This window comes from Saimiri boliviensis, chromosome 6 (assembly GCF_048565385.1).
Source record: "Saimiri boliviensis isolate mSaiBol1 chromosome 6, mSaiBol1.pri, whole genome shotgun sequence".
NCBI lineage: Eukaryota > Metazoa > Chordata > Mammalia > Primates > Cebidae > Saimiri > Saimiri boliviensis.
In genome coordinates, this window is record NC_133454.1 from 124,515,528 (window position 1) to 124,543,417 (window position 27,890).

The 27,890-nt window shown below is 48.8% G+C and overlaps 2 protein-coding genes and 1 pseudogene across 4 annotated transcripts; 1 reads left to right on the forward strand and 2 right to left on the reverse strand.

Moving 5' to 3' along the window:
* The first annotated feature begins 23 nt into the window (after positions 1 to 23).
* VPS51 (VPS51 subunit of GARP complex) lies at positions 24 to 27,889 on the forward strand. Of its 3 annotated transcripts, none has more exons than XM_074401689.1 (10): positions 24 to 352; positions 868 to 997; positions 23,849 to 23,995; positions 24,071 to 24,290; positions 24,440 to 25,157; positions 25,552 to 25,767; positions 25,967 to 26,131; positions 26,693 to 26,814; positions 26,905 to 26,992; positions 27,519 to 27,889. In XM_074401689.1, the coding sequence occupies exons 1-10, from the start codon at positions 125 to 127 to the stop codon at positions 27,777 to 27,779; spliced, it is 2,295 nt and encodes a 764-aa protein (XP_074257790.1). In that variant the 5' UTR covers positions 24 to 124; the 3' UTR covers positions 27,780 to 27,889. The 3 variants fall into 3 exon arrangements, with proteins under 3 accessions (XP_074257790.1, XP_003937732.1, XP_074257791.1); XM_003937683.4 differs by having other exon boundaries at positions 25 to 352; positions 25,967 to 26,185; XM_074401690.1 differs by lacking the exon at positions 24 to 352 and adding an exon at positions 23,452 to 23,650 and having other exon boundaries at positions 911 to 997; positions 25,967 to 26,185.
* On the reverse strand, positions 2,876 to 19,784 carry LOC141584781 (large ribosomal subunit protein uL4-like; annotated as a pseudogene).
* Positions 19,796 to 20,293, reverse strand: LOC141584782 (large ribosomal subunit protein uL4-like; the record flags this gene model as incomplete). The annotated part of the gene is made up of 1 exon (XM_074400314.1): positions 19,796 to 20,293. A coding segment is annotated over exon 1 (498 nt), but the record flags the coding sequence as incomplete, so codon positions are not given.
* Position 27,890: the final 1 nt, after the last annotated feature.

Sequence of the window (27,890 nt, forward strand, 5' to 3'; positions counted from 1 at the left end):
CAGGGCTGCTGGGGGACGTTTCACCTGAAGGACTGCCCCTTTTCAACAACAACTTTATGGATCCCGGAAGTTCCTCCTTCCCTCCCCCTTCCCAGCCTCAAGCTCGTGGGCTGCAGTAGGAGCGATGGCTGCGGCAGCTACTGCCGGGTCTAGCCCGGGGTCTGGACCTGGGGACTCCCCAGAAGGGCCCGAGGCCGAGGCTCCGGAACGTCGGCGGAAGGCGCATGGGATGCTGAAGCTTTACTACGGCCTCTCGGAAGGGGAGGCGGCGGGACGCCCCGCGGGTCCCGACCCCCTGGACCCGACTGATCTGAACGGGGCGCATTTCGACCCGGAAGTTTACCTGGACAAGGTGTGTGTGCGGGTGGTAGGAGGGGTGAGGCGAGGGGGGAAGGGAACCAGGCCCCTGATATATTGCACTCCCAGATCACGCCTCCGACTTTTTGTGAGGTTAAGAGGAACAGGGTTTCCTAAGAGGACGAGCCTCGGCCAAGGAGGACGAGCAGTTCAGGCATCTGAGGGGATGTGAGCAGGATCGGACTGGCCTAAGGTGATGCGGCATCTGAGGTCTCCTGGGATGATGTTGTGATAGGCCCGGGATTGGGGGCGTGGCCCAGGCGTTGACAGGCGCGGGGCTGGGCCTAGGCCGAGCCCCAGGATTTCAAATGCTGGCAAACACCAAACAGGGTCGAACCTAGTAACCCCAGAGCTAGGCCACTTAGAGCCCGATGCCTGGGATTCCTGAGCTGGCAGTGGTTGGAGCGGGTGTGGATCAGAGATTTCTTGCACTGAAAGCCTATTAGCTGCAGGCAGGGCTGGGGGCATGAATGCCTCCTGACTCAAACACTAACCGCCCAATTTCTCCAGCTGCGTAGAGAGTGCCCTCTGGCCCAACTGATGGACAGTGAGACGGACATGGTGCGGCAGATCCGGGCTCTAGACAGCGACATGCAGACCCTGGTCTATGAGAACTACAACAAGTTCATCTCAGCCACAGGTGATCCCCACGGGGACACACCCTCCAAAGTCTCACAGCCCCCATTCTCCCACCTGTGTTGGGAAAACCAGCAAGGGATTTAGAGGGAGGAGACTCAGATTCCAGTCTTGGCCAGACATTATTCCATTCTCACCTTCTTCCCTTTGAGCCTTCGTGATCAGACTACTATAGAGATAATAGCTGCTCTCAGAAGGTTGTCTTAAGTACCAAAGGAGAGAAAAGACAAAAGGAGGTTATTTATTTATTTATTTTTGAGATAGAGTCTCACACTGTCGCCTTGGCTGGAATGCAGTTGTGCAATCTCAGCTCACTGTACCTCCGACTCCCAGGTTCAAGCGATTCTCCTGCCTCAGCCTCCGGAGTAGCTGGGACTACAGGCATGCACCACCTTACCCAGCTAATATTTTTGTATTTTTAGTAGAGACAGGGTTTCGCTATGTTGGCCAGGCTGGTCTTGAACTCCTGACCTCATGATCTGCTCGCTTCAGCCTCCCTAAGTGCTGGGATTACAGGCGTGAACCACTGCGCCAGGCCTATTTATTTATTGTTTAAGAGACAGTGTCTTGCTTTGTCTCCCAGGCTGGAGGGCAGTACATGATCATGGCTTACTGCAGCCTCGACATCCCAAGCTCATGTGATCCTTCTGGATCCTCCCAAGGCACTAGGATTACAGCTGTGAATCCCTGGCCCAGCCCAAAATGAAATGTATCTGAAGCACTTAAAAGGCCAGGCATGGTGGCTAATGGCTGTAATTCCAGCACTTTGGGATACTGAAATAGGAGGATCACTTGAGCCTAAGAGTTCAAGATTGGCCTGGCAACATAGTGGGATTCCACCCCTACAAAAAAAGAAAAACAAAAATTAGCCAGACATGGTGGCATATGCCTATAGGCCCAGCTACTCAGGAGACTGAGGAGGAGGGAGGATCGCATGAGCCTGGGAGGTTGAGGCTGTAGTGAGCTGTGATCGTACCACTTCATTCCAACCTGGGCAACAAAGCAAGACCCTGTCTCCAAAAAAAGTATCTATCTGAAGAAGAATCCCTGACACCAAGGAACCCTCATTAAGGTTTAGTTTCTCTTATTATTGATAGCTTTCTTCTCTGCTCCAGAGAAGAAAGAAGGTAGTCTTGTCCCTCCCTTCCTTTCTCTCTCCCTTCTTTCCCTCCTTAACTAAGCAAAGAGAGAAGATGTATGATACTAAGGGACACAAAGATCATGTAGAGGCTTTTTTTTCCTTCTGTCCTCTTTATTCTGTAGCACCAGACAGCGTTCTGCTATTTTTCACACTGGCTTCTGTGCTGTTTTGAGGAGACAGATGTCCTGCCCAGACTTCTGTAGTAATTTTGCACCCATGTGTACCAAGTCCAGGAGGCAGATCAAAGGGTTTACCCGCAGTCTGTGGAATGTTCTGGGAGCATCTGTGGGGTTGCATTCTGATGTCTGTTACTCTCCTCGTGTCGCAGTGGTGGGTGTAATAACCTATACTCATTGTTCTTTTATCTGATTTGAAGCAGATTCCATGAGTAGGCACCTTCCTATTTTTTAATACCAGCATCAAAATGGCAAGAAATTATAGCTTCTGTGCTGGGATATTTCTCACAGGAATTTTGTAAGATTATGTTTTCCGTTGGTTGGAATTGTGTATAATGTTTTGAGACTTAGCTTTTTTGTAGGAAAAAGAAAATTACGACATGATTGTTAGGAGTCAGGGGTTCTAAATCTAGAAATACTAGCCAGGCGCAGTGGCTCCCACCTGTAATCTCAGCACTTTGGGAGGCTGAGACAGGCAGATCACCTGAGGTCACTAGGGAGGGACTGTGGAGTGAGAATAGCGGAGGTCTGAGCACTACACTCTGGGGCATCTGGATACTGAGGGTCAGGAAGAGGCCTGAAGACCCAGCACCCTGACACTGAGGGTAAGAAAGAGGTCTGAGCACTGGACCCTGGGACATCCCAACATTGAGGGTCAGGAAGAGGTCTGAGGACAGGGCATCCCCACACTGAGGGTCAGGAAGAGTTCTAAGGATGTGGCATCCTGACATTCAGGGTCAGGAAGAGGTCTGAGGATGGGGCATTCCAGCATTCAGAAGCCATAGAGATAAGGAAGATCCTACGAAAGGAACAAACGTTTAGGAAAGTGCAAGGATAACCAGGAGCATTGATGTCTTAGAAGCTGAAGTGAGGGGCTGGGCATGGTGGTTCTCACTTGTGATCACAGCCCTTTGGGAGGCTGAGGCGGGTGGATCGCTTGAGGCCAAGAGTTCAAGACCAGCCTGGCCAACATGGTGAAACGCTGTCTCTACTAACAATACAAAAATTACCTGGGCAAGGTAGAGCATGCTTGTCTCCCCAAATACTCGGGAGGCTGAGGCACGAGAATCACTTGAACCCAGGCGGTGGAGGTTGCAGTTAGCCGAGATTGCGCCACTGCACTCCAGCCTGGGCAACAGAGTAGACTCAACAAAAGAAGAAGCTAAGTGAGGAAGGCATTCCAGGACGTGGAATTGATAGACTTGGGTGAGACACTTAGCAAAGAAGTGTAGCATAGAGTGTGTGTTGATTGGGCAGGAGAGAGCAAAAATGAGAAAAGAACAAGGTCCTTAGGAAGGAGAGGGAGTGGAGCAGGGGAGGGACGGAGGCGTCGGCCTTAGCCAAGGGCCGGAAGCTCATCTAGGGCAGCAGGAGGGGAAGCAGGATGTGAGCAGAGCCAGGGAGGTAGTAGATGTGCACTTTAACTAGAAACCTTCTAGAACGTGTTAGGGATTTGGCCTTTATCCACAGAGAGCTAAGACAAATGAGTGATGCACTCAGATTTCTGTTTCGAAAGGTTCCTCCAGCTGCACTGGAAGGAATGGATTGGGCTGAGCACAGTGGCTCATGCCTGTAATCCCTGCACTTTGGAAGGCTGAGGTGGGAGGATCATTTGAGCCCGAGAGTTTGAGACCAGCTTGGGTAACATAGTGAGACCTGATTTCTAGAAAAAAAAAAAAAAAAAAAAAAAAAAAAAAAAAAAAAAATAGCTGGGTATGGTAGTGTGCACTTGTTAAATTAAACCCAGCTACTTGGGGAGGCTAAGGTGCGTGGATCACATGAGCCCAGGAATTGGAAATTGCAGTGAGTGCAGTGAGCTATCATCTCACCATGGCAATCTAGCCCGGGTAACAGAGCAAGACCTAGTCTCAAAAAAAAAAAAAAAAAAAAAAAAAAAATGCTGGGCACAGTGGCTCATGCCTGTAATCCCAACACTTTGGGAGGCTGAGACAGGTGGATCACCTGAGGTCAGGAGTTTGAGACCAGCCTGGCCAACATGGTGAAACCCCATCTCTACTAAAAATACAGCAAATTAGCTGGGTGTGATGGCGGATGCCTGTAATACCAGCTACTTGGGAGGCTGAGGCAGGAGAATCACTTGAACCCGGGAGGCAGAGGTTGTAGTAAGCCAAGGTTACTGCAAGCCAAGATCACTGGAGTGCCATTGCACTCCAGCCTGGGCAACAGGAACGAAACTCCATCTAAAAAAAAAAAGGAATAGGTTGGAGAGGAGGCGTGAGTGAGGCCATCATATCAGTAGTCAGGCCAGAGATTCTGGGATCTGACACCAAATGGTAGTGGTGAAAATGGACAGGGATGGGCAGACTGGGGTATCGACAGCCCTGGTATTGAGGAGCTCTGGGTGTGAAGAGTAACCTCTGCTTAAGATTTTATCTTAAGCACCGAATCGTGGATATAGCAGCAAACAAGACAACATTAAGCTGTCACAGAACATACATTCTAGAGAAAGACAGTTAATGAACAGACTGATGAAACAGTCTATGCGGAGGCCCTGGGAAAGCTCTCCAGTGCAGGAAGAACAGGAATGTGGGGAAGGAAGCAAGCAGGGCCAGACTATAAACCAGGGGTTGTCAAACTTTTTTCTGAAAAGGACCCAAAAGTATTTTAGGCTTTGTGGACTATGTGGTCTCTTGCAGCTACTTGACTCTGCCACTGTAGCCTGAAAGCATCATAGACAGTATGCAAATGAATGACCATGGCTGTATTCCAGTAAGAAAATTTTCTTTACAAACGTGGGCGGTGAGGGTCTGGAGTGACATCAGCAAAAATGCTGGAGTAAATACATTAAATATTTTTATTCTCCAAAAAAGCAAAGAAAAAAATTAGGCTGGGTGCGGTGGCTCACACTCATAATCCCAACACTTTGGGAGGCTGAGATGAATGTATCATAAGAGGTCAGGAGTTCGAGACCATCCCAGCCAAAATGGCGAAATCCTGTCTCTACTAAAAATATAAAAAAGGACTGGGCGGATCACCTGAGGTCAGGAGTTTGAGACCAGCCTGGCCAACAAGATGAAACCCCATCTCTACTGAAAACATAAAAATTAGCTGGGTGTGGTGGTGTGCACCTGTAGTCCCAGCTACTCAGGGAGGCTGAGGCAGGAGAATCACTTCAACCTGGGAGGTGGAGGTTGTAGTGAGCCGAGATGGTACCATTGAATTCTAGTCTGGGCAACAGAGCGAGACTCCATCGCAAAAAAAAAAAATAGCTGGGTGTGGTGGCAGGTACCTATAATCCCAGCTACTCAGGAAACTGAGCCAGGAGAGAATTGCTTGAACCTGGGAGGTGGAGATTGCAGTGAGCTGAGATCACGCCGCTGCACTCCAGCCTGGGTGATGGAGCAAGACTCCTTATCAAAAAAAAAAAAAAAAAAAAAAAAAAGCAATGAAAAATCTAGCCAGAATAGTCAGAAACAACTTTACTGTGGAAATTAACCAAGATTTGCATCAAGCAATCCAGGGAATATTCAAAAACGGCTGAATCTTGGTAAGAATAGTGAACCCTGTGGTGTTTAACTTGCCCTAGCCCCACTACTTGCTCTCCAACTCAGCTGTAGCCTTAAAAAATAACACCTCAGGCCGGCCACTTTCGGTGGCTCACACCTGTAATCTCAGCACTTTGGACGGCCGGGGCTGGTAGAACATGAGGTTAAGAGATCGAGACTATCTTGGCCAACATGGTGAAACCCTATCTCTACTAAAAATACGAAAATTAGCCAGGCGTGGTGGCACGCGCCTGTAGTACCAGCTACTCGGGAGGCTGCGGCAGGAGAATCACTTGCACTTGGGAGGCAGAGGCTGCAGTGAGCGGAGATCATGCTGCTACAGTGAGTGGAGATCATGCCACTGCACTCCAGGCTGGCGACAGAGTGAGACTCCATCTCAAAAAGAAAAAAAAAAAAAATCAAAACCCAAAAATAACTAGGCTGGGCTCAGTGGCTCACGCCTGTAATCCCAGCACTTTGGGAGGCCAAGGCGGGTGGATCATGAGTTCAGGAATTCAAGACCAGCCTGCCCAAGGTGGCGAAACCCCTTCTCCACTAAACATACAAAAAAAAAAAAAAAATTAGCCAGGCCTGGTGGCAGGGTTTTGTTTTGTTTTTGAGACAGAGTCTCGCTCTGTCACCCAGGCTGGAATGCAGTGGTGTGATCTCAGCTCATTGCAACCTTCCTTTCCTGAGTTCAAATGATTCTTCTGCCTCAAGCTCCAGAGTAGCTGGGATTACAGGCGCTCACCACCACGCCCAGCTAATTTTTTGCATTTTTAGTAGAGACAGAGTTTCATCATGCTGGCCAGGCTAGTCTTGAACTCCTGACCTCATGATCCACCCACCTTGGCCTCTCAAATTGCTGAGATTACAGGCATGAGCCACTGCACCTGGCCTACCAGGGATATTTTTTGGAGACGGAGTCTTGCTCTGTCCCCCAGGCTGGAATGCAGTGGCATGATCTCGGCTTACTGCAACTTCCACCTCCTGGGTTCCAGTGATTCTCCTGCCTCAGCCTCCCAAGTAGCTGGGCTTACAGGCATGCACCACCATAGCCAGCTAATTGTTGTACTTTTTACTAGAGATAGGGTTTCACCATATTGGCCAGGCTGGCTACCAGGACTTTTTCATTGTCAAAATAATTATAGGCCAATGTTGCGACGAACCTAGTTGGTGGGTGATAGTTGGTACAGACGTAGACTAACCAAAAAGGCCTTAATGAAAAGCTGAGAAATGGATATCCACAGCGGCTTTGACAAGCTCTGGTGTATTCCCAGGAATCTTGAAGGCCACAGGTATTTGTAGGGCTGTATGTTGGTTTGGGAAAGACCTGAGAATGCCCGGTGCTCTCATGCCTGGCTCATCTCTAGGCTCTGCACAAGCAGGAAGTGAAGGCTAAGGCCAAGTTAGAAACCGTCTGGCTGAGCGTTTAAGGTGTGCCAACACGAACACACAGAGCCCCTCAGCAAAGACAGAGATTTATTGGATCCAGGCATTTAGTTTTTTATTTTTAATTTTAATTAATTAATTTTATGTATTTATTTTTTTGAGACAAAGTTTCCCTCTTGTCGCCAGGCTGGAGTGCGATATTCTCAGCTCACTGAAACATCCACCTCTCCGGTTCAAGCGATTCTCCTGCCTCAGTCTCCTGAGAAACTAGGCCTACAGGAACCTGCTACCAGGCCCAGCCGATTTTTGCATTTTTAGTAGAGACAGGATTTCACCATGTTTGACCAGGCTGGTCTTGAACTCCTGACCTCAAGTGATTTGCCCACCTTGGCCTCCCAAAGTGCTGGGATTACCGGCGTGAGTCACTACATTTGGCCTCTACAAAAACAGTCTTTAAAAATTAGCTGGTGTGATGGCATGCACCTGTGGTCCTAGCGGCCTAGGAGACTGAGGTGGGAGGATTGCTTGCTTGAGCCTGGGATGTTAGATTGCACTGATCTGTGATCACGCCACTGCACTCCAGCCTGGGTGACAGAGCAAGACACTGTCTCCAAAAAAAAGGGAAAAAAAAAAAGAAAAAACCACTCAATATAATGCCCCATAGTAATAAGATAAATAGTAATAAGAAAAAGGGCAAAACACGTGATCAACTCAATAGATACGAAAAAAAAAATCCCATAAAATCAAACAACCTTTCATGGTGAAACACTAATGAATCAGGACTGAAAGGGGACTTTCCTCAAGGGAGGGATAGGAAGAGATGCATTAAAGGATCCAGAATTACAGCCAGATAGGAGGAATTCATTCTAGTGTTCTGTATCACTGTAGGATGACTATAGTTAACAATAAAATATAGTTTCAAATACCTAGGAGGAGGATGTTGAATGTTCCCAATACAAATAAATGATAAATGTTTGAGATGATGGATATGCTAATTACCATGATCTGGTCACTATATGTTATATATATGGAAACATCACTATGTACCCCATAGATAAGTACAATTATTATTTGTCAGTTAAAAAAAATAGGCCGGGCGCGGTGGCTCAAGCCTGTAATCCCAGCACTTTGGGAGGCTGAGGCGGGCGGATCACGAGGTCAAGAGATCAAGACCATCCTGGTCAACATGGTGAAACCCCATCTCTACTAAAAATACAAAACATTAGCTGGGCGTGGTGGCACGTGCCTGTAATCTCAGCTTCTCGGGAGGCTGAGGCAGGAGAATTACCTGAACCCAGGAGGCGGAGGTTGCGGTGAGCCGAGATCGCGCCACTGCACTCCAGCCTGGGTAACAAGAGCGAAACTCTGTCTCAAAAATAAATAAATAAATAAATAAATAAATAAAAATTTAGCTGGCTGGGTGTGGTGGCTTACGCTTGTAACACCTGTAATCCCAGCACTTTGGGTGGCTGAGGCAGGGGGATCACCTGAGGTCAGGAATTCGAGACCAGCCTGGCCCACATGGTGAAACCCTATCTCTACTAAAAATATAAAAAGTTGCAGCCAGGTTTGGTGGCTCACCCTTGTAATCTCAGCACTTTGGAAGGCCGAGGTGGGTGGATCATGAGGTCAGGAGTTAGAGACCAGCCTGACCAGCATCATAAAACCCCGTCTCTACTAAAAATACAAAAATTAGCTGGGTGTGGCGGCATGCACCTGTAATCCTAGCTACTTGGGAGGCTGAGGCAGGAGAATCGCTTGAACCTAGGAGGTGGAGGTGTGGTGAGCCAAGATCATGCCACTGCACTCCAGCCTGGCAACAGAGTGAGACTCCATCGCAAAACAAAACAAAACAAAGAAAACCCCCCAAAATTAGCCAGGTGTAGTGGTGCACACCTCTAGTATCAGCTACTCGGGAGGCTGAGAAAGGAGAATCATTTGAACCCAGGAGGCAGAGGTTGCAGTGAGCCACAGCACTGCACACTAGCCTGGGTGAGACAAAGAAAGACTCTGTCTCCAAAATAAATAAATAAAAATAAAATAAATAAAAATTAGCTGGACATGATGGTTCATGCCTGTAATCCCAGCACTCTGGGAAGCTGAGGTGGGTGGATCACCTGAGATCAGGAGTTCAAGACCAGGCTGGCCAACATGGTGAAACCTTGTCTCTACTAAAAATACAAAAATTAGCCAGGTGTGGTGGCATGCGCCTGTAATCCCAGCTACTCAGGAGGCAGAAGCAGGAAAATTGCTCCAACCCAGGAGGCAGAGGTTGCAGTGAGCTAAGATCGCACCACTGTACTCCAGCCTGGGTGACAGAGTGAGATTCTATCTCAAAATAAAGAAGAAAAAAAAACTTAAAAAAAAAAAAATTTAAGAAAAGAAGGGGAATTTCCTTAACCAGCGAATGATGAAAAACCCCTAGGTAACATCATAATAGTGAAAGGCTGAAAACTTTCCTGCTAAGAATCAGACAAAGATACCTGCCGTTACCATTTCTATTTGACTTTGTACTAGAGGTATTAGAGCCTGGGCAATAAAAGGCATCCAGATTAGAAAGGATGAAGTAAAACTATCTCTGTCTGCAGATGACATAAATCTCTGTCTCAAAAAAAAAAAAAAAAAAAAAAGAAAGCAGTTCCATTTATAGTAATATCAAGAATAAAATATTTAGGAATAAGGCCGGGCGTGGTGGCTCAAGCCTGTAATCCCAGCACTTTGGGAGGCTGAGGCGGGTGGATCACAAGGTCAAGAGATCGATACCATCCTGGTCAACATGGTGAAACCCCGTCTCTACTAAAAATACAAAAAAAAATTAGCTGGGCATGGTGGTTGCGTGCCTGTAATCCCAGCTACTCAGGAGGCTGAGGCAGGAGCATTGCTTGAACCCAGGAGGCGGAGGTTGCAGTGAGCCGAGATCGCGCCATTGCACTCCAGCCTGGGTAACAAGAGTGAAACTCCGTCTCAAAAAAAAAAAAAAAAATGTAGGAATATATTTAATAAAAGAAGTAAAGGTATTTTCAGTATTTCGTATATTGAAAACCATAAAACATTGTTAAAAGGAATTAAAGGAGACCTAAATAAATGAAGACATTCCATGTTCATTGATCAGAGAAATTTTTATTTATTATTTTTATTATTTTTTTATTTTTTTGAGACAGAGTCTCGCTCTGTCACCCAGGCTGGAGTGCAATGGTGTGATCTGAGCTCACTGCAACCTCAGCCTCCTGGGTTCAAGCAATTATCTGCCTCAGCCTTCTGAGTAGCTGGAATTACAGGTGCCCGCCACCACACCCAGCTAATTTTTTTTTTGTTATTTTTAGTAGAGACGGGGTTTCACCATCTTGGCCATGCTGGTCTTGAACCCCTGACCTCGTGATCCACCTGCCCCAACCTCCCAAAATGCTGGGAGTGAGCCACTGTGCTTGGCCAAGTACTTTTTAACTCACTATTTAAGATGGCAGTACTGCCGGGCACGGTGGCTCAAGCCTGTAATCCCAGCACTTTGGGAGGCCGAGGCGGGTGGATCACGAGGTCGAGAGATCGAGACCATCCTGGTCAACATGGTGAAACCCCGTCTCTACTAAAAATACAAAAAATTAGCTGGGCATGGTGGCACGTGCCTGTAATCCCAGCTACTCAGGAGGCTGAGGCAGGAGAATTGCCTGAACCCGGGAGGCGGAGGTTACGGTGAGCCGAGATCGCGCCATTGCACTCCAGCCTGGGTAACAAGAGCGAAACTCCGTCTCAAAAAAAAAAAAAAAAAAAAAAAAAAGATGGCAGTACTTCCCAAATTGATTCAATGTCTTTCCTATCACTTTTCCAACTGACTTTGTTTTTTTTTTTTTTTTGCAGAAACTGACAAACAGCATAAAATTGTATGAGGGATTGCAGGAGAGGCAGAATTGCCCAAATAACTTTGCAAAAGAAGGACAAAGTTGGAAGACTCACACTTCCAAGTTTTTTTTTGTTTGTTTTTTGTTTTGAGATGGAGTTTGGTCTCACTTTGTGGCCCAGGCTAGAGTGCAGTGGCATGATCACAGCTCACTGTAGTCTTGGCCTCCTGAATAGCTGGGACCACAGGTGTGTGCCACCACAACTGGCTACTTTTTTAGAAGTTTTTTGGGCTGGGTGTTGTGGCTCACTCCTGTAATCCCAGCACTTTGGGACACTAAGTGCCAGGTCCCACCCGCAGACCCTGACCGAGTAACAGATGAAAGATATACACCGACACAGATATTTTGCCTGTCAGCATGACCAAGGGTCTCTGCTTCCAGAATTAGCAGCCACCCTGATAAGCCAGTAGCGCATTTATTTAGTACAGATTAAATGAGACAGGTTCCAAGTAAACATCATTAGAGGGTAATTAACATTGCTAACCCCCAGTAGAGAGCAGTCATGTACCCACAGAAGATCAAAAATCAGTCTTAAGACCACACGACTGCTCATGCATGGCTAAGAAAAAAGAAAAAAAGAGAAGACCACATGAGTAAATGAGTTATTTAGATAAACTGCTTTTCATTCCTTTGTATCTACTCCTAGCTATTAGCTCAAGGTAAGGTGGTTAGGCTGCCTTCACCCATAACCTCTTTCCCAAGGCTTTTGCAAAACCGTCCAGCCTTCTAAGAAGGTTTACGTCTTTCTATAATTTTTCCACCACCCTGACTGATCTACAGCTAAGGTGGGCAGATTACTTGAGGTTAGGAATTTGAGACCAGCCTGGCCAACATGGTGAAATCCTACACAGAAATTAGCTGGGCGTGGTGGCGCACACCTGTAATTCCAGCTACTTGGGAGGCTGAGGCACAAGAATTGCTTGAACCTGGGAGGCAGAGTTTGCAGTGAGCTGAGATTGCGCCCTTGTACTCCAGCCTGGGTAATTGAGTGAGACTCTGTTTCAAAAAAAAAAGAAAAGAAAGGCCGGGCGCGGTGGCTCAAGCCTGTAATCCCAGCACTTTGGGAGGCCGAGGCGGGTGGATCACGAGGTCGAGAGTTCGAGACCATCCTGGTCGACATGGTGAAACCCCGTCTCTACTAAAAATGCAAAAAAATCAGCTGGGCATGGTGGCGCATGCCTGTAATCCCAGCTACTCAGGAGGCTGAGGCAGGAGAATTGCCTGAACCCAGGAGGCGGAGGTTGCGGTGAGCCGAGATCGTGCCATTGCACTCCAGCCTGGGTAACAAGAGCGAAACTCCGTCTCAAAAAAAAAAAGAAAAGAAAAGAAAACGAAATTTGTAGAGACAGGGTCTCATTATCTTGCCCAGGTTGGTCTTGAACTCCTGAGCTAAAGGGAACCTCCTGCTTTGGCATCCCAAAGTGCTGGGATTACAGGTGTGAGCCAGTGCACCCAGCCACACTTCCAAGCTTTAAAACTTAGTGTAAATCTACAATAACTAAGGTGGTGTAATATTGGCATAGGATAGATATCCAGATCAATTGAATAGAATTGAGAGTCCAGAACCAACCCGTGTATCTGCAGTCAACTGATTTTTTTTTTCCTGCAAGCTTATCTTTAAGGTCAACTGATTTTTAAAAAGGATGCCAAGGTCATTGAATGGGGAAAATAATCCTTTCAACACCTGATGCAGTGCTGGACAACTGGATATTGCAAAACAATGAAGTTGAAGGCAGGGCACAGTGCCTCATGCTTGTAATCCCAGTGCTTTGGGAGGCCAAGGTGAGAGGGTCACTTAAGCTCAGGAGTTCAAGGCCAGCCTGGGCAACACAGTGAATTCTCAGTCTCTACAAACAATTTTTTAAAAAAGTTAGCCAGGTGTGGCGACACATGCCTGTAGTCTCAGCTACTTGTGTGGCTGAAGCAGGAGGATTGCTTGAACTCAAGAGGTTAAGGGTACAGTGAGCTATGATTGTACCATCGTATTACAGCCTGTGTGACAGAGCAAACCCAGATCTCAAGCAAACAAACCACAAAAACAAGAAAAAACAAGAGTGAAGTTGGATCCCTACCTCACATCACATACAAAAATTAATTCAAGATGAATCATAGACCTACACATAAGAGCTAAAATTGACCAGGTGCCAATTGGCTCATGCCTGTAATCCCAGCACTTTGGGAGGCTGAGGTGGGCAGACCACAAGGTCAGTGGTTCGAGGCCAGCCTGGCCAATATGGTGAATCACTATCTCTACTAAAAACACAAAAATTAGGGTGTGGTGGCAGACACCTGTAGTCCCAGCTACATGGGAGACTGAGGCAGGAGAATCACTTGAACTTGGGAGGCGGATGTGGCAGTGAGCTGAGATCATGCCACTTCACTCCAGCCTGAGTGGCAGAGCAAGACCTTGTTTCAAAAAATAGCAATTAAAAAAAATGACAGCCCATGGACTGGGGGAATATATTTGCAAATTATATATCTAATATTGATCTAGTGTTCAGAATATATAAAGAACGTTTTTTCGCTCAGGGCTAAAAAGACAAATGACCCTAATTTAAAATGGGCAAAGGATTTGTGTAGACACTTCTCCAGAGAAAACATACAAGTGGCCAATAAGCACATAAAAAGACGCTCAACATCATTAGGTCTTAGGGAAATGCAAATTCAAACCACAAAATGCTGCACCCAATGTGGAAGACAGTTTGATCGTTCTTCAAAACCACACACAAGGTTACCATATGATCTGGCAATTGTACTGCTAGAAATATACCAAAGAGAACTGAAAACGTATGTTCACACAAAAACATGTACACAAATATTCATAGCAGCATTTTTTTTTTTTTTTTGAGACAGAGTCTAGCTCTGTTACCTAGGCTAAGAGTGCAGTGGTGCCATCTTGGCTCACTGTAACCTCCACTTTCACGGTTCAAGCCATTCTCCTGCCTTAGCCTCGAGTAGCTGGGATTATAGGTGTATGCCACCATGCCTGGCTAAATTTTTTTTTTTTTGTATATTTAGTAGAGATGGGATTTCACCTTGTTGGCCAGGCTGGTCTCGAACTCCTGACCTCCAGTGATCCGCTTGCCTCGGCCTCCCAAAGTGCTGGGATTACAGGTGTGAGCCACCTCGCCTGGCCAATAGCAACACTTTTTTAATAATAGCCACAAGGTGGAAGCAATCCAAATGGCCATCAATTGATGAGTGAATAAAAACAAATATCCACACAGTATAACATGCTGACACAGGCAACCACATAGATAAACCTTGGAAACTTGCTAAGTAAATCATATATGCCTGTGATTCCATTTCTGTTAAATATATTCTGTAGAATAGACAAATCCGTAGAGACAGAAAATAGATTAATAGTTGCCAGGTTCTAGGAGTGGGGGAATAAGGAACGAGGGTTACAGAATTTCTTTAGGGGATGATGAAATGTTCTGGAATTACATAGTGACATTGTACAACCTTGTGAGTATATTAAACATATTAAAAACCACAGAATTTTATGGTATGTCAGTTATATCCCAATTAAAAAGAAAAACAAGGCATTGACCCAGCTTTGGCCCGCAGGCTGTAGTTTGCCAAGCGCTCACCTACACGTCAGATTTCATTGTATAATAATGCATCTATTTGTGTCAAAATTAGAAAGAACTCAAACGTTATACATGGAAAAGCCTCTTCCAATTCTTTTTTCCTGCCAAAGACAAAGCAGTCTTTGACAGTTATAGTTCACTGAAAATTAACAGAGGCCGGGCGTGGTGGCTTATGCCTCAAATCCCAAAACTTTTGGAGGCAGAGGTGGGCAGATTGCTTGAACTCAGGAGTTCAAGACCATCCTGGCCAACAGGCGAAACCTGTCTCTACAAAAAAATACAAAAATTGGCTGGGCATGGTGTCGTACCCCTGTAGTCCCAGCTGCTTAGGAAGCTGAGGTGGAAGGCTTGTACCTGGGAGGCGGAGGTTGCAGTGAGCCAAGATTGTGCCACCGCACTCCAGCCTGGGTTAGACCCAGATCCTGTCGCAAAGAAATAAAAAAATTTAACAGATATACAGAAAAGTACACATAAGTGGACAGCTCCATGAATTTCACAAAGGGAATGCAGTCACATGGTCAGCATCCAGGTTGGGAAACAGCATAACCAGCAAAGCCCCTGAGCCTCCGACCAGTTACCACCCAGCCCCTCCCAGGGTAGCCAACATCCTAGCATCCAGGTGGTTTTCACTCTCCCTGGTTGCAAACTGCTTAACAAGCTTTTTGTTCGTTTGTTTTTGTTTTTGTTTTTTTGAGACAGTCTTGCTCTGTCACCTAGGCTAGAGTGCAGTGGCGCAATCTCGGCTCACTGCAACCTCCACCTCCAGGGTTTAAGTGATTCTTCTGTCTCAGCCTCCCAAATACCCGGGATTATAGGCACCTGCCACCACACCCAGCTAATTTTTGTGTTTTTAGTAGAGACAGGTTTCACTATGTTGGCCAGGCTGGTGACCTCAGGTGATCCCCCTGCCTTGGCCTCCCAGCGTGCTGGGATTACAGGCATGAGCCACCATGCCTGGCCTGCTTTTCTTAAAAGCTTGAAATGCAAAGATAAACAGTGCAGTCTTTATGACTGAATGGTATGGATGCTTTTCACTGTTGTTTTTGGAGATGGTCTAATTTTTATCTCGTTTAATGGCTCCAGGGCTATGCAGGCCACAACAACCCCAGGACACAACAGTGCTAGGTGTTCTTTTACTCTTTTTTTTTGTAACAACTTAGTGTTTGGAATTTACCTTTAGAAGTTGGTTTCAAGCTTCCTTCTTGAAGTAGCACCTAAGTGTCATGGGCTCAGACATCCACTACCAAAAGAGTCTGCTCTTTGGATGGTATGTTTTGGCAGACCTGGAAGGAGCTTGTCACATGGCCTGTAAGCAGAACTAAGAATTCACTGGGCGAACCCAAAATGCCTCATCAACTGCCAAGCCTCTGTCTCCCAGTAGATCAAGAGCCCATGATCCCTTTGCGAACCTCAGCCTCTGCCCTGCTTTTACTGTTTTTCACTGCATAGCACTGCCTTTGCTATGTCCATTAATTTACCATCTATGCATTGGCAAGAAAAATCCTTTTCCTCACAGGCATAGTGGCTCATACCTGTAATCCCAGCACTTTGCGGGGCTGAAGTGGGAGCATTGCTTGAGCCCAGGAGTTTGAGACCAGCCTGAGCAACGTAGAGAGACCCCATCTCTACAAAAAAATTTAACAAAAATAAAAAAAATTAGCTGGGTATGATGGCGCATGTGTGTAGTCCTGGCTACTTCAGAGGCCAAGGTGGGAGGATCGCTTGAGCCCCAGAGTTCAAGGCTGGAGTAAGCTGTGTTTGCACCATTGCATTCCAGCCTGGGTGACAGAGCAAGACCCTGTCTCAAGCAAACCAACCAACCAAAATAAATTATGATTTTCCCAACAAAGTATAGGCAATGGGTCCAATGGTCCCAAAAGTAAGATGGATGTTGTTTGTATTTATTTATTTATTTATTTATTTATTTATTTAAAGACAGGGTTTCACCATGTTGGTCAGGCTGGTCTTGAACTCCTGACCTCAGGCGCTCAGGCGATCCACCCGCCTTGGCCTCCAAAGTGCTTGGATTACAGGCATGAGCCAACCGCACCCGGACAAGATGGATGTTTTATATATTGTGATTTTATTCCTTAGTAACATTCCTCTCTATGAAATCATCTCTAAGAGGGTTAAATGATCTTTTCTCATGGACTGTGTTGCTAAAATGCAAAGTTCATTTTGCTGATACATGATCTACCTTTCCATGTAACTTTTAAAAACCCTTAGTAGCTCTACAGACGTTTGTAGGTTCTTTGTCTCGGGCAGTTCTTTCTCTTGGATTTTCTCTAGTATTTTTTTTCTGCATTTTTTTGTGTCTGTTTCTTGTCAAATCGACATCATTGCTTTTCTCCTTACCCTTCCAGCAATCTCCCCAAGTGGGGTAGAGTCCCACAGTCCAGGGAATGTTCTCGAAGCAACACTGGGACTCTACCCCACTTGGGGAGATTGCTGGGAGGGTAAGGAGAAAAGCATTGATGTCAATTTGACAAGAAACAGACACAAAAAATGCAGGAAAAAAATACTAGAGAAAATTCAAGAGAAAGAACTGCCCGAGACAAAGAACCTACAGACCAGGTGTGGGTGTGTGAAAGCTCACAAGTGACTGCAGTTAGATATTTTTATATATATATAATATATATATATATACACACACACACACACACACACACATATATATATTTTATTAAACACACACACACACACACACACATATATATTTTTTGAGGCAGAGTTTCCTTCTTGTTGCCCAGGCTGGAGCGCAATGGCATGATCTTGGCTCACTGTAGCCTTCGCCTCCCGGGTTCAAGCGATTACAGGCACCCACCACACCCAGCTAATTTTTTGTATTTTTAGTAGAGTTGACGTTTTGCCATATTGGCCACGCTGGCAGTTAATGAGGCATTTCGTCTCAAACTCCTGACCTCAGCTGATCTAGCCGCCTTGGCCTTCCAACGTGCTGGGATTACAGGCATGAGCTACCACGCCTGGCCCCAGATTCTTCTTTATAAATACTGATCAGTTTGCATAACCACCAGCAAAGAAGAGAATACTTCTTTCAGTGTTTGACAATCTGAAAAATAAAAAGTGGTATTTTAAATTGTTTATAGTAATATTTACAGGGTTTCTTTTTTTTAGGGCTTTATATTTATTCAATTATTATAATTATTTGAGACAGAGTCTGGCGCTGTCACCCAGGCTGGAGTGCAGTGGCGCAATCTTGGCTCACTGCAACTTCTGCCTCCTGAGTTCAAGCAACTGTCCTGCCTCAGCCTCCCCAGTAGCTAGGATTACAGGCACCTGCCACCACATCCAGCTAATTTTTGTATTTTTAGTAGAGACAGGGTTTCACCATGTTTGCTAAGCTGGTCTCGAACTCCTGACCTCAAGTGATCTGCCTGCCTCAGCCTCCCAAAGTGCTGGGATTACAGGCGTGAGCCACTGGGCCCAGCCTATTTATTAGATTATATCATCTGCACATAGTGATACTTTCCCTCCTTCACAGTTTGTGTATCTCCATAATACATCTGGCGAGTCGAGCTGAGTTGGCTAATGCCCCAGAACAATGTAGATAACACTGGCAATCAGGGTTGTCCTTGCCATGTTTTGACTTTTTTTTTTTTTCCTTTTTTTTTTGAGACGGAGTTTTGCTCTTGTTACCCAGGCTGGAGTGCAATGGCGCGATCTCGGCTCACCGCAACCTCCGCCTCCTGGGTTCAGGCAATTCTCCTGCCTCAGCCTCCCGAGTAGCTGGGATTACAGGCATGCGCCACCATGCCCAGCTAATTTTTTGTATTTTTAGTAGAGACGGGGTTTCACCATGTTGACCAGGATGGTCTCGATCTCTTGACCTCGTGATCCACCCGCCTCGGCCTCCCGAAGTGCTGGGATTACAGGCTTGAGCCACTGCGCCCGGCCACCATGTTTTGACTTTAATTGAAGTGCTTCTAGCACTGCCTCGGTCAACATGATGCTGAGTTTTGGAGGTTAGGGAAATATTTAGCTGCTCATATGTTATTGAGAGTTTTTAAAAAAATCAATAATAGATGTTGAAATATCTCATCTATTTACATGGCAGACTATTATTTTTTATTTTTTATTTTTTTTGTGTGTTTCTCTGCCTGTTTGATCAGGTCTTTATTCAAAAGAAGCTGTCCAAAATGAGTTGACCTTTATGGAATAATCAAATTTTTTTTTTTTTTTTTTTGAGACGGAGTTTCGCTCTTGTTACCCAGGCTGGAGTGCAATGGCGCGATCTCGGCTCACCGCAACCTCCGCCTCCTGGGCTCAGGCAATTCCCCTGCCTCAGCCTCCTGAGTAGCTGGGATTACAGGCATGTGCCACCATGCCCAGCTAATTTTTTGTGTTTTTAGTAGAGACGGGGTTTCACCATGTTGACCAGGATGGTCTTGATCTCTCGACCTCGTGATCCACCCGCCTCGGCCTCCCAAAGTGCTGGGATTACAGGCTTGAGCCACCGCGCCCGGCCGAAATAATCAAATTTAAGAGTTTGCGCAGCAGGCTTCTTTTCCTCTGTATTGGGTTTCTTTTCTGCTGGCTTCTTCTCAAGGGCTGGTTTCTTGGTAGCTGCTGCCTTTTTTCCTACTGGAGGCTTCTTCTGCTTCTTAACACCAACAGCAGCCTTCTTTCCTTTCTTACATACTACAGGCTTCTTGCCTGCAACCCCCTTCTCTAATTTGGCTTCTAGGGCTGCTGCTGCCATGGCCGCCTTATCCACCTGGAGCTTGTGATTCCTGGCCTGGCAAAGAATGGTGTTCCAGTGCATGGTCTTTGCATATGGGTTTAGCTTCAACATGATTCTCAGGTTTTTCAGTGGGTTCTTCTTTAGGACTCTGCAGTGAATCTTCTTGGCGTGATGCTTGAAGGGCTCTTTGGATCTCAGGGCTTTTCAAGATTTTGCTGAGATCTGTATCGATCATCTTGTGCATGGGGAGATTGTAGTTACTCTTGTGGGAAGCAGCTCTACGCCAAGTGCCATGCAATTCATCTAACTTCCAGAAAGCACTTATGGTCCAAATGTAGAAACATCCCACATGCCCACCAGGAGCAAGCTTCAAAATGTTCAGTTTTGAACAAAAAGTTCAGGAACTTCCTCAATACCTTTAGACTTGGCCAGTGCTGGTAAGGCTGAGGCAGCCAGGGCAGAACAGATGGCATATCGTTTTTGGGTTGTGTTCACTCTAGGATGCCAACGGCGCCAGGTTTTGGTTGGTGCAAACGTTTGGCCTCCACGACGTGCTCCAAAAGCACCCTGGCCAGAACAGTGAGTCCCACCACCTCGAACTCTGGGAATTCGAGCCACAGCTCTGCCAGTACCCCAAGACTCAGCACTAGTCTGATGACCTGCTAATTCACTGACTGCATAGGGCTGTCTGTTGTTTTTGCGCAAGTTGGTGTGAACAAAATTCACAATATCTGGTCGAATAGGAGCTTTGAATACAGCAGGCAAAGTGACATTTTTGCCAGATGACTCCCTCTTTTCAGAGTACACCAATTTCAGTGGGCGAGCACACGCCGTGGTGGAGAGAGGAGACAGCCACGCCCCTCTCGGCCCAGCCACTGCCACAGGAAAAGCCATGGCAGACTATTATGAAGAGATCCTCTAATTCTGAGTCATCCTGGCATTCATGAAACAAAAACCATTTGATATTTATCAATTATTCTTTTAATATGCTGCTGGATTTTGTTTGCTTATTTGTGCATTTCCATTTGTTTAATTCATCCTTACATCTTCATTTGTAAGAAATATGAATGTGTATTTCTGAAGTATTTCTCTTATTTATTTTTTGAGATGGTGTTTTATTTATTTATTTTTTTCTCCCTCCCTCCTGAGATGGAGTTTTGCTCTTGTTGCCCACGCTGTAGTGCAGGGGCACGATCTTGGCTCACTGTAACCTCCACCTCCCAAGTTCAAGTGATTCTCCTGCCTCAGCCTCCCAAGTAGCTGGGATTGTAGGCATGCTCCACCATGCCTGGCTAATTTTTTGTATTTTTAGTAGTGACGGAGTTTCTCAATGTTGGTCAGGCTGGTCTCGAACTCCCAGCCTCATGTGATCCGCCCACCTCAGCCTCCCAAACTGCAGGAATTACAGGCATGAGCCACTGCGCCCAGCCTTCTGTTGTTTTCATAGCAGTGTTACGTTTGTTCCACCACATTTGTGTGAGAGCTATTCTCATGTCTCTGCTGGGACAGTGTTTATACAGAGAATTGGAAGGACCTGACCTTCAAGCTGTGGCAACACCCTTGGACATCTGTGCCAAGTACCTTTGTGTGGAGGGGAAGAAAGAGGAGGGTCTTTCTTTCACAATATTCTCTCTTTTTTCTGTTTGTGTTTTCTTGTTTTCTACAGTCCATTTTGGTAAATCCTATTTTTGTAGCAAATTATTCATTCTAGCCGTAGAATTTACCAAGCTGTTACCAATTTAGTGTTTTCTTGCTATTTTACCTATGCTGCAATTGCAGTTTTGATTTCCTTTTCTGACCTCATAATTGGTTAAGAATGAGGTTTTTCGGCCGGTTCCCCCATGATGTTCTCGTGATACTGAGTTCTCATGAGCTCTGATGGTTTTATAAGGGGCTCTTCTCCCTTCGATTGGCACTTCTCCTTCCTTCTGTCTTGTGAAGAAGATACCTTGCTTCTCTTTTGCCTTCTGCCATGATTGTAAGTTTCCTGAGGCCTCCCCAGCCATGCTGAACTGTGAGTCAATTAAACCTCTTTCCTTTATGAGTTACCCAGTCTCAGGCAGTTCTTCATAGCAGTACGGACCCAGACTAATATATGTTTGCTTTTATTTTCTCCCAGGTCCAGCTTGAACCTGGGAGGTAGAGGTTGCACTGAGTTGAGATCGTGCTACTGCACTCCAGTCTGGGTGACAGAGGGAGACCCTGTCTCAAAAAAAAAAAAAAAAGTTTTTTTTCTTTGTAAACTACGATGTGGAAAGGTTTGGGTATAGTTTATGGTGTTGTTTGGGAAAAATGCAAACTGTGTGCTTTCTACTCACATGACCACAATCATGACCACAAAAGAGTTCTGAGACCAAATGTATTGGGTTTCTTCCTTACACACCAAGCAGCAGACACCTGCTGGGTGTCCTCTGATATAATCCAATGCTATTTTTTTTTTTTAACCGAGTCTCACTCCATTGCCTAGGCTAGAGTGCAGTGGCGTGATCTCAGCTCACTGCAACCTCCTCCTCCTGAGTTTTGTTTTGGAGGTGTTACATGTGGGCTTTTTGTGCACTGTCCCCATCAAGGTGTTAGTAGGTCATTAGGCAGTGCTCTAGTCAGAACAGGAGGCAGAAGTGTCTCAGTTACCACAGCTGCAGGATTGGATGAGACCTCTCTGGAGAGGGAGCGCCGAAGACATAGACTGTGCACAGAAATCTGTTTGCTTTGCAGATTTATAGGGAGTTGATGTTTGCTTTTATTTTCCCCATGAAGCACATGTATGAAGCCGGGTCCCAATTGAGAGTTAGCATGTATTAGAGGTTTTGTTGGTTTTTTGTTTGTTCTTGAGACAGAGTCTCACTCTGTTGTCCAGGCTCACTCTGAGATTGTACATTTGGACAGTCTCAGCTCACTGCAATCTCCGCCTCCTGGGTTCAAGTGATTCTCCTGCCTCAGCCACCTGAATAGCTGGGATTACAGATATGCCATGATGCCTGGCTAATTTTTGTATGAGTTGGGATTTCACCATGTTGGCCAGGCTAGTCTCAAACTCCTGACCTCAAGTGATCCACCTGCCTCAGCCTCCCAAAGTGTTGGGATTACAGGTGTAAGCCACTGAACCTGGCCTTGTATTGGAGTTTTGAGGACTGAGAAGAAAATGTTACCTTGGACAATGGGAAAGCAGACCCACTAGAAGGTTTGGAAGGATGGCTAGGCAGTGTGGAGTGCTATTTTGGGACTTGAGGTCATAAAATTTAACGGGAGGCCAGTTGGGATGATTGGTTCAGATGCCAGGGGGGAAGTGGCTCATTGGGCTTAACCTGCACTAGGGTTTTGTCTGACAAGTAATGGAAGGGGTTGGGGCAAGAGAGGCAAGGGGGCTTGTAAACGGTGATGATGCTGATGGAGAACCCCAAATTCTGAGAGCAGTGAGGTTAAAGGAAGTGCAGCCAGGAGGGGTGTTGTAAACAGGGACCAAGCCTGGGGTCAGTGCATCCAGACTTCCTGCAGAGGCCAACGGATTATCCAGGCAGACAGGGTGAGTGGCCCAAATTACAGAAGGCAGCGAGACTTGAGGCTGAGATTTTAGAGGCGGCCGTTGTTGGTGATGGCAAGGAGAGGGTGGACTAGATAAAGGCAGACACTAGAATAGGTGGAATTGAGGCAGTCAGTGAACAGTTGAGAACGTTGGAAGGCTCATCCATGTGGGTGTGCACAAGGAGGTGTCAGGAGGAGGACAAGAGGAAGCAGCGACTAGGAACTGAGAGGAGGGGCAGAGGACAGTAGAGACAGCAAAGAGGAGGTCTGTAGCTTGATGGCATGGTCTTCAGAGAAGCTGGGGTTTTGAAGAGGAGGTCTAGACATGATCTCGCAGCATGAAGGGACAGGGCTCCCAGGCACCTGGGGCGTGAAAGCAAGAGCAGCCTCCCTAGGCAGGTTTCTATCAGGACCAAAGGGAAAGGGCCCTTCAGGGAAGGCAGCCCACGTTCTGGAAAGCACGCGAAAGACTTTGGGAGGTCTGGAAAGGAGATGAGGGTGAACAGGAATGTATTGCTTCCTCCGGGCAGTGCGCTGGGCACACAGATGTGCCTGGGAGCCAGTAATCTGTGCTTTGGCTGTTGGTGGTCTGACGGACAATTGAGGCACAGTGGCGGCAGCTGGCTAAGCACCTTCGGCCTGCTTCGGCTCTGGACTTCTGAGGGCTGGCGCTGTGGCTCTTCCGGCCGGCTCCCCTGGGCACCAGGGCTAAGGGCTCACAGGGCGTAGGTAGGTGATGCCTGCTTTGGGAACATAAACACCCCTTCCTCGCCCCCATTTGCTCTGTGTGCAGTCCTTTCTCTCGGATCATCCATGTACCCCTGAAGCAGCCTGGGGCGTCTGTGAAGGGGTGTGTGAGAGTGGGCAGAGGTTGCACCGGCCCTGCAGTCACCTGCTGTACCCTCTCCTCGGCCCCTGCCCTCCTAGACACCATCCGGAAGATGAAGAATGATTTCCGGAAGATGGAGGATGAAATGGACCGGCTGGCCACCAACATGGCAGTGATCACGGACTTCAGTGCGCGCATCAGCGCCACGCTGCAGGACCGCCACGAGCGCATCACCAAGCTGGCAGGTGGGTGCTGCCAGGCAGAGCCTACAGTGGGCCTCCCCTAGGGCTCTGGGGTTCACGCCACCCTCCGTCCCCCAGGGGTCCATGCGCTGCTGCGGAAGCTGCAATTCCTCTTCGAGCTGCCCTCACGCCTCACCAAGTGCGTGGAACTGGGCGCCTACGGGCAGGCAGTGCGCTACCAGGGTCGTGCGCAGGCCGTACTGCAGCAGTACCAGCACCTGCCCTCATTCCGCGCCATCCAGGACGACTGCCAGGTCATCACGGCCCGTCTGGCCCAGCAGCTGCGGCAGCGCTTCAGGTGTGGCCCGTCTGCCCTGACTCCAGCACTCCTGCCGGCCCGAGCCCACCTATATCCCGCCCCTGGGCCCTCCTGGAGCTGTCGCCCTGCTCCTGCCCCATCCACCAGCAGCCCCGGCCCTGCCCTTCACTACTGTCTCCTTCGTGTAGGGAGGGCGGCTCAGGTGCCCCAGAGCAGGCGGAGTGCGTGGAGCTGCTGCTGGCCCTGGGCGAACCTGCGGAGGAGCTGTGTGAGGAGTTCCTGGCGCACGCCCGCGGCCGGCTGGAGGAGGAGCTGAGAAGCCTGGAGGCCGAGCTCGGGCCCTCCCCTCCGGCTCCCGACGTGTTAGAGTTCACCGATCACGGAGGCAGTGGCTTCGTGGGTGGCCTCTGCCACGTAGCGGCGGCCTACCAGGAGCTGTTTGCGGTCCAGGGCCCAGCAGGAGCCGAGAAGCTGGCAGCCTTCGCCCGGGAGCTGGGCAGCCGCTATTTTGCGCTGGTGGAGCGGCGGCTGGCGCAGGAGCAGGGTGGTGGTGACAACTCGCTGCTGGTGCGGGCGCTGGATCGCTTCCACCGGCGCCTGCGGGCGCCTGGGGCCCTGCTGGCCGCTGCCGGGCTCGCAGATGCTGCCACAGAGATCGTGGAAAGAGTGGCCCGCGAGCGCCTGGGTCACCACCTGCAGGGTCTCCGGGCGGCCTTCCTAGGCTGCCTGACTGACGTCCGCCAGGCACTGGCAGCACCTCGCGTGGCTGGGAAGGAGGGCCCTGGCCTGGCTGAGTTGCTGGCCAATGTGGCCAGCTCCATCCTGAGCCACATTAAGGCCTCTCTGGCAGCAGTGCACCTTTTCACCGCCAAAGAGGTGTCCTTCTCCAACAAGCCCTACTTCCGGGTACGGCCTCCTCTTGGGTGTTTCTTGTTCAATCTGCTGGTTGACCCTTCAATAGCCTTTATAACAGTGCTCGGGGAACTGGGGACAAGTTATCAGGGTAGATGCAGTCCCTGCCCCAGGCACTCTGGGTGTGGTTTCAGGTTCTTGTGCACAGTCTGGGGGGTGGGGAAGGCGTGGGTAGTGTGCAGCTGGGCTAAGAATAGGTGTGCAGTGGGGTACCCAGTGTTGGCTCTCCCTGCCCCCACTCAGGGAAGCTGCTCCAGGGTACTTAGAATGCAGGATGATGTTGTCCCTTGCAGAGGGGACTGGGGCTCTTAGAGCCCCAGCAGAGGGTCATTAACAGCCCTACCTAGAAGAGGGGACCTGTGTGGATCTGGGCACCTTCTCCTTGCAGGGTGAGTTCTGCAGTCAGGGTGTCCGTGAGGGCCTCATCGTGGGCTTCATCCGCTCTATGTGTCAGACGGCTCAGAGCTTCTGCGACAGCCCTGGGGAGAAGGGGGGTGCCACACCACCTGCCCTGCTCCTGCTGCTCTCCCGCCTCTGCCTGGACTATGAGACAGCCACCATCTCCTACATCCTCACTCTCACTGATGAACAGTTTCTGGTGCAGGTGAAGCATTAGCTCCTACAGGGATGGTGGTTCTGGGAATGCAGGTGGCTGGACAGTGCCCTCATGGCCAGACCCCAGACCAACTGCTGTGTGCACCCCAGCCTCCATGTTGCCTAGTCTGTGCCTAGCTCCTGGTTGGCAGTGGCCCCTGAAGTATCCCCCGTACCCACTCCCTCTGTCCTCTGCCTCCTTGGCTCAGGATCAGTCCCCTGTGACACCAGTGAGCACACTGTGTGCAGAGGCCAGGGAGACAGCGCGGCGGCTGCTGACCCACTACGTGAAGGTGCAGGGCCTGGTCATATCGCAGATGCTTCGCAAGAGCGTGGAGACGCGGGACTGGCTGAGCACCCTGGAGCCCCGGAACGTGCGTGCTGTCATGAAGCGGGTGGTGGAGGATACCACCGCCATCGACGTGCAGGTGCTGCCCAGGCTGGCCCAGGGAGCCCTGACGCAGGCTGGGGGTGCTGTCCCTTCATGAGGGGCTGGGGCAGAATCACTAGAGGATCACTAGTGGCTCCTGCCTGGAGGAGAGGACCTGTTGTATATCTGGGCTTCTCACGGGGCGAGTTCTGTAGCCAGGGCGTCTGTGAGGGAACCCCGGGGAAACAAATCTCCAAGGATGAAGACGAAAGGAGCTGGGCAGTGCCTGTGTCCACGGTCATGTTCCTCCTCAGCACTGGGTGATGGCATCTTTGCCCCCATTTTGCCAGTGGGTAAGCGGAGGCTCAGGATTACCCAGGAAGTCAGGGCAGGGTTGGTGCTGAAGACTAGGCATCAGACCAACTCTTTTGTCCTGCCTTTGTCCCACTCCACTGGTTCTATAAATAGCTACCATGTGCTCGTACCTCCTTGCAGTACCTCTTTTTTTTTTTTAAATCATGTAATCCTCAATAACAGGTGTTGCAGTACCTCATTTTGCCACCAGGTGGGGCTCCTGTATGAAGAGGGTGTTCGCAAGGCCCAGAGCAGCGACTCCAGCAAGAGGACCTTTTCCGTGTACAGCAGCTCTCGGCAGCAGGGCCGCTACGCCCCCAGTTATACCCCCAGGTCTGGCTGGTCAGGGGAGCCCCAGGGGAGATGGACAAAAGCGGGCGAAGGTGCAGGGCAGGCTCTGATTCGTTGTCTCCCCCAATCCAGTGCCCCGATGGACACCAACCTCTTGAGCAATATCCAGAAGCTATTCTCTGAACGTATTGACGTGTTCAGCCCTGTGGAGTTCAACAAGGTCCGTGACTCAGACTTCCAGGGAGCCCGGGGAGGGTTGGCTGGAGCAGCCCCACACCTGCCCAAGGAGCCCCAGGACTCTGCGACCAACTGGGGGTGACCCTGACCCTCCAGTCTCTGTCTCTAGGACTGTTTTTAGATAGTCCAGAGTACCCTGTCCCCAGATTCCACGGCCCCTGCCCCAAACTTGCTGTATGCCCAGCCTTAGTCTCGGTACTGACCTGGGATGACTCTTTGCCCTTGTCCTTGTCGCCACAGTAGTCCTGGGTCCTCCCCAGGTTTTCCTATTCACTCATGGTCCCTGGCCCCCGACTCTCCAATCTCAGGGATGCCTCTGATTGCTGGGCCCTCTGCCCTCCAGATGACGGCGGTAACATTGTATCCCTCCCCTCTTATCTGGCCCCGGGGACTTTCTGCCTCATCCCAGCTACTGGCACCGTATGTCTCCATGGCCCCTGCTCAGAACTTGGGTGCCCCTCACCAACACCTGCTGTCCCCAAGCTGCATCCCTGTGTCCCTGCCTGCAGGTGTCAGTGCTGACGGGCATCATCAAGATCAGCCTGAAGACGCTGCTGGAGTGTGTGCGGCTGCGCACCTTTGGGCGCTTCGGGCTGCAGCAGGTGCAAGTGGACTGCCACTTTCTGCAGCTCTACCTGTGGCGTTTTGTGGCTGACGAAGAACTCGTGCACCTGCTCCTAGACGAAGTGGTGGCCTCGGCTGCCCTGCGCTGCCCAGACCCTGTGCCCATGGAGCCCAGTGTGGTCGAGGTCATCTGCGAGCGCGGCTAGGAACAGCCGCTGCCATGCACGGGCCTGCCCCGGCGCCCCATGGCCCAGGTGGTCTTTCACCGCTGGCAGGTGTCAGGACCCGCCTAATAAACCTGTGTGGTTGCCTCCTCT

Bases quoted from the DNA above. Each gene is read 5' to 3' on its own strand.
- VPS51 (XM_003937683.4), top strand. From the start codon at position 125: ATGGCTGCGGCAGCTACTGCCGGGTCTAGCCCGGGGTCTGGACCTGGG. The intron at 25,158-25,551 runs GTACGGCCTCCT...TTCTCCTTGCAG, and splicing joins CCAACAAGCCCTACTTCCGG to GGTGAGTTCTGCAGTCAGGG. The intron at 26,186-26,692 runs GTGCTGCCCAGG...TTTTGCCACCAG, and splicing joins CCACCGCCATCGACGTGCAG to GTGGGGCTCCTGTATGAAGA.